This window comes from Thermomyces lanuginosus, assembly GCF_041956635.1.
Source record: "Thermomyces lanuginosus strain ATCC 200065 unplaced genomic scaffold VTN49scaffold_22, whole genome shotgun sequence".
In the NCBI taxonomy this organism is placed as follows: Eukaryota; Fungi; Ascomycota; class Eurotiomycetes; order Eurotiales; family Trichocomaceae; genus Thermomyces; species Thermomyces lanuginosus.
Window position 1 is genome coordinate 471,494 of NW_027192356.1, and position 10,592 is coordinate 482,085.

The following is a 10,592-nucleotide window of genomic DNA, read 5'->3' on the forward strand; positions in this document are numbered from 1 at the left end:
TTGTCTCAATACGGAGTACTACACCACAGAGATTCCAGGGAACACATCTGATACAAGTCTGAGATTAGTCGAAGTTTTTTTTCCTCAGTCGCCAGCAATTGTATGTATTTGGCATAACGTCGTTCGAATACCATCTCAGTTTCAGAATCGCTGAGATTCCTCGGATACTCTCGACATCTCCGCGGACTCTGTACGTCACGATAAGAAATGCGCAGCAACTGGGACGGTTTTGGCTGTGACTTGAAAAACCCTTGCCCCATAACGCGAGATCGCTTGAAGTTGTGATACTGTACTAAAATGCAGATCGCCACATCCGCCCCAGCAACCCTAACCGAGTTAGGCTAACAAATTAATTGCGTTTGCTCCGTATGAAGCCCGATGGGAATGATTGGTGTCTCGGTGATCTCAACGTAACAGGGGGGCCGTTACATGGATATGGATGTAAGAGGACATGAGTCGTTTTTCCTCTGTGAATTCTTTGTTCGTTCTTCGAACAACAGACTGCCACCATGTGCGGCAGCCGCAGGAGGTTTTACATCCTGTCCGTTGCCATCATTCTGGCGAGTCTCTTCTTCTTTTCGACGCGATTGCAATATGCCTCGCTCCAGCCACTGAGCGTTCAACCTCACGAGGAACCGCCCGAAAAGGCTCAGGAAAACCCGCCCAAGTTGCAAGAGGGTTCGAACAATCCTCAGGGAGGTTTGGGAGGTTCGTCCAATCCTCAGGGAGGTCCGTCCAATCCTCAGGAGGGTCTGTCATCATCCGAGCAAAAACAAGTTGTTGTCAGCCCACGTTGCTCTGAGTTGCGCTTCGAGGACCCCGACATCAAACTCAGCCCCAGAATCAATTACAATCGCCGCTGCATCAAACCGAAATTCGACGATAGCATTGCCCGATATGACCGAGGAGATGGCCGTTTCATCGACAGAGTTGTGAACCTCACTGGACCTTTGATCACGGAAAAGACTCCAGTAAATCTGGAGGCGTGCGATTTCCCGGAATTCACCGCATGCGATGATGCCATTGAGCTGCCAGTTCAGCGACCATATCCTGAGAAGAAATTCGACGAATTCATCTTCGGCGTTGCGACCACCTATGAACGCCTCGAAATGTCCATACCGCAGTTCAAGCATTGGCTCGCCGACACTGGCGCACCGCTGGTTGGTCTAGTTATCGACAAGGAGGACGAGGTCCAATCGAAGAATTTGGATTTCTCCCGCCTCGTTCAGGCCTATGCGGATGCGGGAATGACATTGAAGATTGCGCGACCGCATGGCCCGGACCATACCGTGGAGCAATCGCACATGATGGTTATTCGGGATATGCTGGCCCACATTGATGCCGAAGGGAATGCCAGCGGTACGCGCTGGCTGGGTGTTCTCGATGATGATACCTTTTTTCCATCGTTATACCCCCTGTTAGAAACCCTCTCACATTATGATCATACCGTTCCAACATATCTTGGTGCCGTCAGTGAGCATCTCGAGCTCAGCCGGATCGGCGGGCCGGGAGCAGCGTACGGTGGCGCCGGGATCTTCCTGTCGGTTCCCCTAGCGCATGAAATCAGCCCGCATCTGGATTCATGCCTGACAAAGCGCGGGGGCGACATGCAAATTATGGAGTGCATCCACGATCACAGTCATGCACGGCTTTTCCCCGTTGTAGGCCTGCAGCAGACAGACATGGCTCAAGACTTGTCCGGCTTCTTTGAGTCTGGATGGCGATACCTAAGTTTCCATCATTGGAAGTCGTGGTTCCATGAGCCGGTAGAAAAACAGGCAGCTGTTGTGCACCTCTGCGGCGACTGCTACCTGCAACGGTACACGTTCGAGGACAACGCAGTTCTCACCAACGGATACTCGATCAATGTCTATCCTAAAGGATTTCCAGACTTTTCCCGAATCGAGGGCACATGGGAAAATGCTATTGGGGAAAGGCGTCTGTTCCAATGGAGCATGGGACCGTTGAGACCGCCGATGTCCAAGGAGGACAAGAAGCAGTACAAGTTATTAGAAGCCTTTACCACTGAGGACGGAACCTTTCGACAGATCTTCGTTCACAAGGGCGACCAAGAACGGCAGGAAGTTGATGAAGTGATTGATCTTGTGTGGCAACTGTAATGATAGAAGTGCGATTCTTCGTGTATATATATTTTCGTGTATGTATATATATATGATGAATGGTTTCAGCTGTTTTATGTGCGCCGACGGCACTTACAGTTTCCCGTATTTTGTGCTTAAAGTGATGCGTCCATTCTCCAAATGCATATTTATGCATTTCAGGAGACACGCGCGTGTACGAGTCAGCTCGATACACCAACGCACTGTTTCCACCAACGCCAACGACGGAGGTAATCCAAAAATCGTGCGTTCGAGGTTATTTCAGTCCCAACCAATAGTCACCGCAGCCCATCGATCGGCACACTTGGTAGCTACGCACCTGAGTATGTTGTCGTGAAGTCGATATGTACGGAGTACTCTGCCCCTGGCCCCAAGTTGTTTGCTATGCGCCATCGGATTGAATTCACGAAGTACTTTCCGGTGCTTGTTCCAACGAAAAGAAATCAATTCGCCGCCTTGCTACCGGTCCGGCTAAATTCATCTCCTTCTGATCAGCATCGTAGCAAAGCATACGTATCCGTCTCTCGACTGCGTTTACTGCATTGGCCTCCAATAGCCTGCGGTACTGCTCGTACGTACTAGGCAGCACTGTTCATAGTAGTACGCTGCTCAGAAGTCCCGGGCGTTGTCAAACACTGTCGATTCCCCCTCTAAACCCCGTGTTTTACGGAAAAGAACACACGGCGAACGAGACCGGCTCTGTTGTCTGCCTAATGCAGGGTGCCAGGTCCCAGCGACCGATTGAATCTAGACAGCCCGGGAGAGCCGCAATTTAACCCAAGATAGCTAACCCTAATCAAATCCGGTTAGTGACAAGTATTACTAAGCATATGATTGGTGCACAGACCGCTCCACGGAACATAAAGCTTTGAGCTTCCCAGCTTCGCGTCTTGAAAGATTTCTCGGGAGAATGAACAATCACGAAGCCCGTCCATACGCGTCATTAATGCCCTTTGAACTCACAGGGCAAAATGTCCCAACCATCTGAATACGTAACGCTGGTCTCCAGTGACGGCTTCGAGTTCATTCTCCCCCGCAGTTGTGCCTGCGTATCAGGGACGATTCGACGGATGCTTGATCCATCCAGTGGGTTTCTCTCTTCTGTCAGACTGGTTTGACGTGCCATGGACTAACTCTGGGAACATTTAGGTAAATTCTCTGAAGCTTTAACCGGTCGATGTGTTCTGGAGAATATTAGGTTCGTGTGGCATGGATCAACCGCGACTTGGGCTTTATTTGAAGCTAATGGATTGACGGGAATAGTGGCATTGTACTTGAAAAAGTTTGCGAGTACTTTCTCTATAACGAGAAGAATAAGGAACAGAGTAATGTACCGGATATGGAGATTCCGCCGGAATTGTGTCTCGAGTTATTGATGGCGGCGGATTACTTGGATAGTGAGTTATGTCTTCTGTCGCATTTGATCTTTGATGCTGACCTGTTTTCTAGCATGATTTTTCATGATGTGCATTACAATTCATTATGGATGGACATGGTATGGCAGATAATGGATATGCATGGGATTCGGCGTTGTCGGCATGTCTCTATTCTATTCTAGATGGTTAAAATGGTTCCGGGATACCCAGCAGCTTTCCCTCTCGTATTGTCAGTTCTCTGACTCATTTGTTCATGCCATCGGCGAAAATCGACATGTGTCTTCTTTATAGGCACAAGTCCAAAACCGTTATGGCAGAACGACCGTCCTTTTGATTCAGCCCTTGTCCCTTGCCACTGGACATGTCGGCTTTATTCCAGGGGAGACATACTTGAGCCGAAGCGACAGCGGTATTGTAGTAGAATGAAATGTCAGCACTGCCAGTTTTATCATCTTCGACTCTTCCCTTTAGCCTTCCCACGTTGTCCACTCTTGTTTCCCTTGGGCCCGTCTCTTGCAAAGATCGGCGTCTTGGAAAACCCAGCATCGCAAACACGGAGGTAGCTGACAACGCCCTGATCGACGACGGCGAGAATCACGCTGCGGTAACCCTGTCGCAAACGCGCGTAGACATTGCGTTCCATTTTCTCACCCGCGGGGGGGTGTAAAGGTGTGCTTTCAAGCAGCGCGCGGAGCTGGGACAGTGTTGGGACAGACGTCGTTCGTGCGTTGATGACAGCTATCCGGAAGTCTGGCTCACCAGGTGCCGACTTTTTATACGGTGTTGATGGTTTGTAGACGTGAAATGCTATCCGGAAAGGTGGATCAGTCGGCCTGGGTGGGGGATGTTCAAGATCAACGTCCTCTGTCGGAATTAGTGTTAGACGCTTGTAGATGTTCGCTATGCGTACAATTGTCAGCTTCCATGCCCCTCTTTTACTCGCATCCGGTACTGACCATAGCTTGTTGGACAGCTCAGCCCGACCAGCGGACCTCGAGCCAGCCTACGTGAGTGATTAAAATTGAACAATCGAATGAGGTAGCTCGCCAAAGATCCAGCACTTCCAGACCCTGACTTTGAATCACGGCCGGAACGCATGCTCGTATCGTCAGCGACCGTTTCATCCCAAGACGGCGCACGGACAAGCGTGTAACCAAGGCGCTTAAGTCCGGAGTAGACAGCGAATCGCTCCAGAGTCAGACCCCCACGTCCAATCAGGCATGTATATGCTGCCTGAAGACTCATTGGTACCCGCAGAGGATCTTTGTCCTCGGGTCCATCATCTGACGCATCCCACATAATCTCCAGCGATCCACGCTCCAGCAGGTACAGCGCCTCCTCGGGCAGCAACCAGATACGATTCCAGCTATCGGCTTGACCGACGGCTTTGAAGATCGCACCCTTGGGATTGCTCACGCAGACACATGCGTCAGGCGATATTCGTGGTCCCTTGGTCGGCAGCGTTGCCGCAGCATCTGTCGACATTGTTCCGCTTCCGCTCCCCTTCAGAGCTGATGCTGGAGGTGTAAAACCTCCAGGGACATAGACTCCAATGACGCGGTGTCTCGGATGATGCAAGCGCGGATGCGAGAGGGCTTGGTGCATAGCAGCTCGCGACGCAGCCAGCACATCGGACTGGTAGAGTGTGGGGTTGGGCTCAAAGTCCTTTTCGCCACGACGGGGGAGTACGGCCGCATTGGTCTTGGAGTCACTGCGCATTTCCGACCTCGAATCAGTATGTCTGATGTTGACTTCAGGAATGGGGGTCTCGCGAACAGTGACAAACTGTTTAGGAATCGAAAATCCTGCACTTCATCCGAGAGGTCATTTTCGACCTGCGGCACCGAGTCGTTCGGACCAGGGATACGGATAACATCCTCATCTGCGTCGGCCATTGCAATGTTGATTTGGCTTTTATTGAGGGATCAAAATCAGCATGTAAATCGTCATGATCGCCGACATCAAATGCATACGCTGCTTGGTTATCAGATCCAAAGGTGGAGCTGGCGAACCAGATGCGGCCATCATACACTGCTAAACTGAAAGTGGTTTAGCGTTTATAGTCCTACCAAAGTCCGCTTTTGACTTATTGGGAAGTTCTGAGAAGCTTATGGGTATTTTTCTTGCCAGCTCGATAGATACAACCCACCATCAGTGCCTCCATTCTCGAACAAGAACCAGCATGTCATCTCCCAATTACAGCGAGATTCTCGTCCAAGTACGTCAAGAGATCCTGAATCTTGATTCCACCGCCATCCGTAATACCTAACAGTTTCGTCCTAAGCTGTCCACCAACCTGCAAAACACCCTCAACACCTTCGGCCCCTCATCCCCACAGTATCAGGCCGTACTCCAAACCCTCAGAGACTGTATTCGAGAGATGGAACGGCAGACAGTCTCAACAGATCCGGAAATGCTGAACTTTGCGATGCAACTGCTGAATATTCACTGAGATACGAGGTTTTTGCTGTCAAAAGGGCCCACCACATTGTGGTGTCATGGACGAATTCATTTTTGCGACATAAAGCAATACCTAACAACTGATGCACCGATCCATGTCCGACAAAACAGCCAGGAAAACAAAATGGTATCCTCGAGAGCATAACGGAACCCAGACAGTACTTAAAAGAAGATTGCCTGCGCCGTGTGTGATAACATGCCTCATAACTCCAGATGCCATGCAACGCAACGCCCTCAAACTCGAAATCAAAAAAGAGTCAACTCAGGGTATTCGGATTTTCAAGCAGACGAATTCTTGGGGTATAATTTCATCACTTGTTTTTGCTGGAGTTGATCAGGGAATGCCAAGTAAAGCGCGGCCAGGTGTAAATGTTAATCGATCAACGGCTTCTTCATGTTCCCTACCACAGTCACTCCGATACTGCTCAGTGCATTGGGGTCATTGAACCGGACGATCCGAGGATGCGGCAGAATCGGGTTGTCCGGATTGATTGTCGCGGCGTCGCGCGCTGCTTGCTCGATAGCCTCCATTTCTTCTCTGCACCCTGTATGGTCGATTGGACAGACCACAATGGGCTGTCGAATAATAATGTCCCTTGCGCCGGTCAGATGTGCCTGGAACCTATATCAGCATCGAGTCATCACAAGCACAATGTACCGAACGAAGCGCACCTTAACGGTAACATAATACTCAATCTTATAGAGAGTAGCCGTGGTGGTGAAACCGCTCACCGCGTAGGATGGGAAGGCCGCCTTCCCTCGTGGTAGAATACCATCTGCATCTCGTAGATCCTTGGTCGGATACACCAGTCCGAGCGTTGTGAGGTAGCCCTGATCCGGGAGCCGGACGCCCACCTGCTCTGTCTTCTTCGCGATAGACTTCACCTTCCGTTGCGGCTCGTCACCTTCGTGATTGAAGATGATTTCCTCGTCGATAGTAATGCTGATCTTGTTGATGGTGACCTTACGCGCCTTGCTGAGCCAGTCCGGATTTGGGGTAAGCTTGACATATACGCTGACGGGATCAAGCGGGCCATAGGACCACCGTGGCAAAGAGACGCCCAGCGTCACTAGATGATCGGACACCTTTTCTGCAGTCTCGGGCCGATTGTACATGCCAAACGTCGATAACGTGTCGTAGCGCATTATCGGCACGGGAAACGTGTGTTTCCGCTGTTCAGCAGGGCCTTGTTGCACCGTCACAACCATCTCATAGTATGTTTCGGCGGTTCGACTGGGCAATTGCAAACTGGCGGCCGGTATCCGTCGCGATGATTCCGTTCCGCCCCGACCGCACGGGATGAACAAGACGAACGGTAGATCCATGGACATGACTTCTTCGTAGTCGCGACCCGCGGCGCACCGATACAGCAGCATCTCCTTGCCCACTCTCTCGACAATCTCCTTCCGCGGAGGCGCCAGCTTCTTCGTTACCGAGTCGGCGGAGGGATGAATCGTCTCTCTGCGCTGCAGATATATCGTCACGAAGGAGACATTGACCGGGGCGCTGATGCCGACGCTGGGGCGGATTTCAACCTTGCCTTCGATCCGCGGCTAATGGGGATCGTCAGCGAACAGGTACACTTGGACTCTTCCACGGCGATCGATTCACTTCACTCGGAAATGTACTCACCAGCGTCGCCGAAATCCCCGGATAACCGACCAAAAAATTCCCATTCGGGGGACCAGACACTCGCACAAAGGCGGCCATGTTGCAGGAGCGCGAGCCTGGCCACCATGGGTGATGGCCGGCAGCAGGCGGGGCAGGAACCTGTCGAAGCTCGCTGACGAATGCAGGCCGAGTTTTGTACTATGGACGAGGTGCCTCTCGAGATTGAAAATCCGGCCGGAACCCTGTGAACACGCAAGGTTCAGGCCGACGTTGCGCGGTACGCCTTGTGCGCGGAGATTAGGTACCTATTATATTCGAAGGAGAATGAAAGAGACGGATATTTGTCAGCGATGATGTTGGAATTGGAATTGGTCGCGGCTGAATGACGATATATGGTATCTAGTTGCGGGTGAACAGGCCTCTATGGGTAACGTTGAACAAGATGAATGGAATGTTACAAAAAGCAGGTGATTCCGTGAGCCGGCGAGAACCAACAACCTGCACCATATTAAGCATCACCGACGTTTTGCAAGGTGGACCGGGGCTGAGAAGAGCTGAGAATGGCACGACCCGTCAGGTCAAGGGGTTGGTCCACTAGGCTCCATCTACACGCTGAAAACCGCAGGGCAATAAGGCCAAGCAGGCGCTGCTAACATTGACTTTCTGCTGTCAAATCTGCCAACAACATTCCTCCCCTTTTTTCCAGCTTCTTGTGTCGCTTTGCGAACCATTGTCCAAACCCCGGACAGCGGACGAGCGGACGATTTCCCGGGCTCCTCGGTACAGTTAATTAATTACTTGTACTAACTTATCCCACCCGCACAAGCTCTGCGCACAACTCCGCAGATCTGATCGTGTCACGTGATCAAAGCTATGTACGGAGTACAGTATTTGTACACTGCGGACCAGTTGCAAATCGAACTGGAATCTTTCGTCCGGTTTACTAGGTACAGGAACATGCCGCCATACCTGGAACAAAGCAATGGACGCGGAAATCAAATTAGCACGTCGGTATGGAGGTATGACCAGACACCGGGCAAGATGAATGCGTATAGAGAGTAACTGTCAAGGAACATGCATTTCTTGACGCTTAGAAGTACTCGTTCCCCTGAAGCAGAAAGTGCTTGAGAGGTAGGTCGAAGTGGTTCTTGAAGATTGCAGTGATCGAACTTCAGACTCCTCGGGAAACTACTGGCCAGCCGTGCCGGACCTGTACATTTGCTTCTGCGGCAGAACAGGATGACCGGCAGGGATGCTGCCATCTGACAACCACACAGATATGTTCTCCACGACGAGCGGAATTTGTGAAGATGGATTTCCGAGACCCGTTCTTAGGGCTCGGACCTTTCCACGTGGTGCTTTGGCTTACCAAAAAAAAAAAAAAGACCCGAGAGTGACCGGGGGATCTACTTCGTATTACTACCCCCTCATCCCCTAGCGCTCGTTGCGTCATCCCTGATGAGCCTCACTTCAGAGATCTATCCGTTATCGCTCAGCCATTCGCATGGCCGACAGCAGAAGAGTGCTTCTCCGGCTCAAGTCCCCGAAAAGCGAAACGCTTCTTCAGTGAAATGAGCTGGCCAAATAAAGCCACCCTGTCCCCAGCGATTCGCATGGCGGGATTGCTCTACGGAATACAGCCTACTCGTAGTCCGATATCTCCGGGCACTGACGGAAGGACGACTACCTTCCTGTCGATTTCGATATTGCTCGAAGGTGCTAATTGTGACCCAGCCATTAGACATGGGGTTTCGACCGGCTGTACGGATCATATACCTACAATTGATCAAGGAATTTCTAGTCTCCGACTAAAATTATGAGCACATTCAGCCCAGCTGAATGCTTTCGTGTATTCATCCGGGAAAGAGTTCCATTCCGTTTGCCAGCGCCGTAGGTAGTCCGTTTGCGGACTCAAGCATGTGTCTCTCATAGATACGAGATGATGGCTGTGGAACACGAGCACATGCAGACGCCCTACTACCGCTGTAGCTCTAACATACTTGTGCTTCTACTCTTAGTCGTACTCTTTGCAGTTTAGGGCTGCAGCATTTCCACTGGGTCTGGGGGGCGGAGCGCCTCCTATTTATCTTCTGCGGGCGCGGTGCACGGCCTCATGGCCTTAATCCTTCATAATTCTTACAGGCATACTCCGTATTCAACCTCAGAATACTTGCTTTGCAAGCCGGAAATGTTCTTGATGGCCAGGTATGTTTCAACGCAAAAGGACGTTCACAACATCCCAAGGCCGAAATATGACCCGATCGGGTTTGATTGCTGGATAAAATTAGCATAGCTGCATAAGTCGCTTTTTCAAACCAAAAAAAAAAAAAAAAAAAACCCCTAAACCAATCAATATTTCAAACCCAACGGACGACTCACGATCTGGCTCCGATCACAGGACTGCTTCCGATTTCAAATGAGCCGGCTTCCTTTTTATGGATTAGCGCTACCAGGGGAGCAAGTCACGTGATTAATTATCTATACTCTCAACTGGAACATTCTATTAACGCTATAGATGACTAACCTACATATTCGTTGCACGGCACTTCCGGCACTTGAATCAACAGATGCAACGCTTTCAGGAGCACTTCGAACACCAGATTGGAATGATTCGCGTGACTCTACATGTTGGCCACTTCTATCTGGGAACAAAGGAGAACCTCGAATGAGAACCAATCACGGAACAGGTATCGCTCGGCAAAACGCGCTAAACCATGTGCGGCCAACTGTCCTGCGAAAATTAACCTACCTACCTTTGGCAGTTATGTCTACTCGTACGAGTATAGGTTAATTTTCACTTCCGTATCTGGTTCCAGAGCTATCAAAATTCCCAAGTTATCCAAAAACCTAGCTACGAGAGCGGGACACTGGAACAAGTGCCAATGGCCCACACATTTACAGCAGATAAGGTTTGTGAACGTAACCTAATCAAGCTGTTCGACTCTGCGATCTGTCATCCGTTCCGGAACTCAGGAAATGCGACGGCCAGACCGCGTGCATATTTATAGTTGGAAAGTTGGCAAT

General features: G+C 50.6%; 5 protein-coding genes across 5 annotated transcripts; 3 read left to right on the plus strand and 2 right to left on the minus strand.

The window, feature by feature from the left end:
• Nucleotides 1-509: 509 nt before the first annotated feature.
• Nucleotides 510-2,120, plus strand: VTN49DRAFT_1093 (uncharacterized protein; the record flags this gene model as incomplete). The annotated part of the gene is made up of 1 exon (XM_069408670.1): nucleotides 510-2,120. One exon carries the CDS (start codon nucleotides 510-512, stop codon nucleotides 2,118-2,120), a length of 1,611 nt encoding a protein of 536 aa, XP_069270133.1.
• A 971-nt stretch (nucleotides 2,121-3,091) lies between these two features.
• VTN49DRAFT_1094 (uncharacterized protein) lies at nucleotides 3,092-3,574 on the plus strand (the record flags this gene model as incomplete). The annotated part of the gene is made up of 4 exons (XM_069408671.1): nucleotides 3,092-3,206; nucleotides 3,270-3,318; nucleotides 3,384-3,517; nucleotides 3,570-3,574. 4 exons carry the CDS (start codon nucleotides 3,092-3,094, stop codon nucleotides 3,572-3,574), a joined length of 303 nt encoding a protein of 100 aa, XP_069270134.1.
• Nucleotides 3,575-3,944: 370 nt separating this feature from the next.
• Nucleotides 3,945-5,391, minus strand: VTN49DRAFT_1095 (uncharacterized protein; the record flags this gene model as incomplete). The annotated part of the gene is made up of 3 exons (XM_069408672.1): nucleotides 3,945-4,396; nucleotides 4,453-5,207; nucleotides 5,273-5,391. 3 exons carry the CDS (start codon nucleotides 5,389-5,391, stop codon nucleotides 3,945-3,947), a joined length of 1,326 nt encoding a protein of 441 aa, XP_069270135.1.
• A 287-nt stretch (nucleotides 5,392-5,678) lies between these two features.
• VTN49DRAFT_1096 (uncharacterized protein) lies at nucleotides 5,679-5,948 on the plus strand (the record flags this gene model as incomplete). Its single annotated transcript, XM_069408673.1, has 2 exons — nucleotides 5,679-5,714; nucleotides 5,781-5,948. 2 exons carry the CDS (start codon nucleotides 5,679-5,681, stop codon nucleotides 5,946-5,948), a joined length of 204 nt encoding a protein of 67 aa, XP_069270136.1.
• Nucleotides 5,949-6,328: 380 nt separating this feature from the next.
• Nucleotides 6,329-7,667, minus strand: VTN49DRAFT_1097 (uncharacterized protein; the record flags this gene model as incomplete). Its single annotated transcript, XM_069408674.1, has 3 exons — nucleotides 6,329-6,571; nucleotides 6,629-7,510; nucleotides 7,590-7,667. 3 exons carry the CDS (start codon nucleotides 7,665-7,667, stop codon nucleotides 6,329-6,331), a joined length of 1,203 nt encoding a protein of 400 aa, XP_069270137.1.
• Between the last annotated feature and the right edge of the window lie 2,925 nt (nucleotides 7,668-10,592).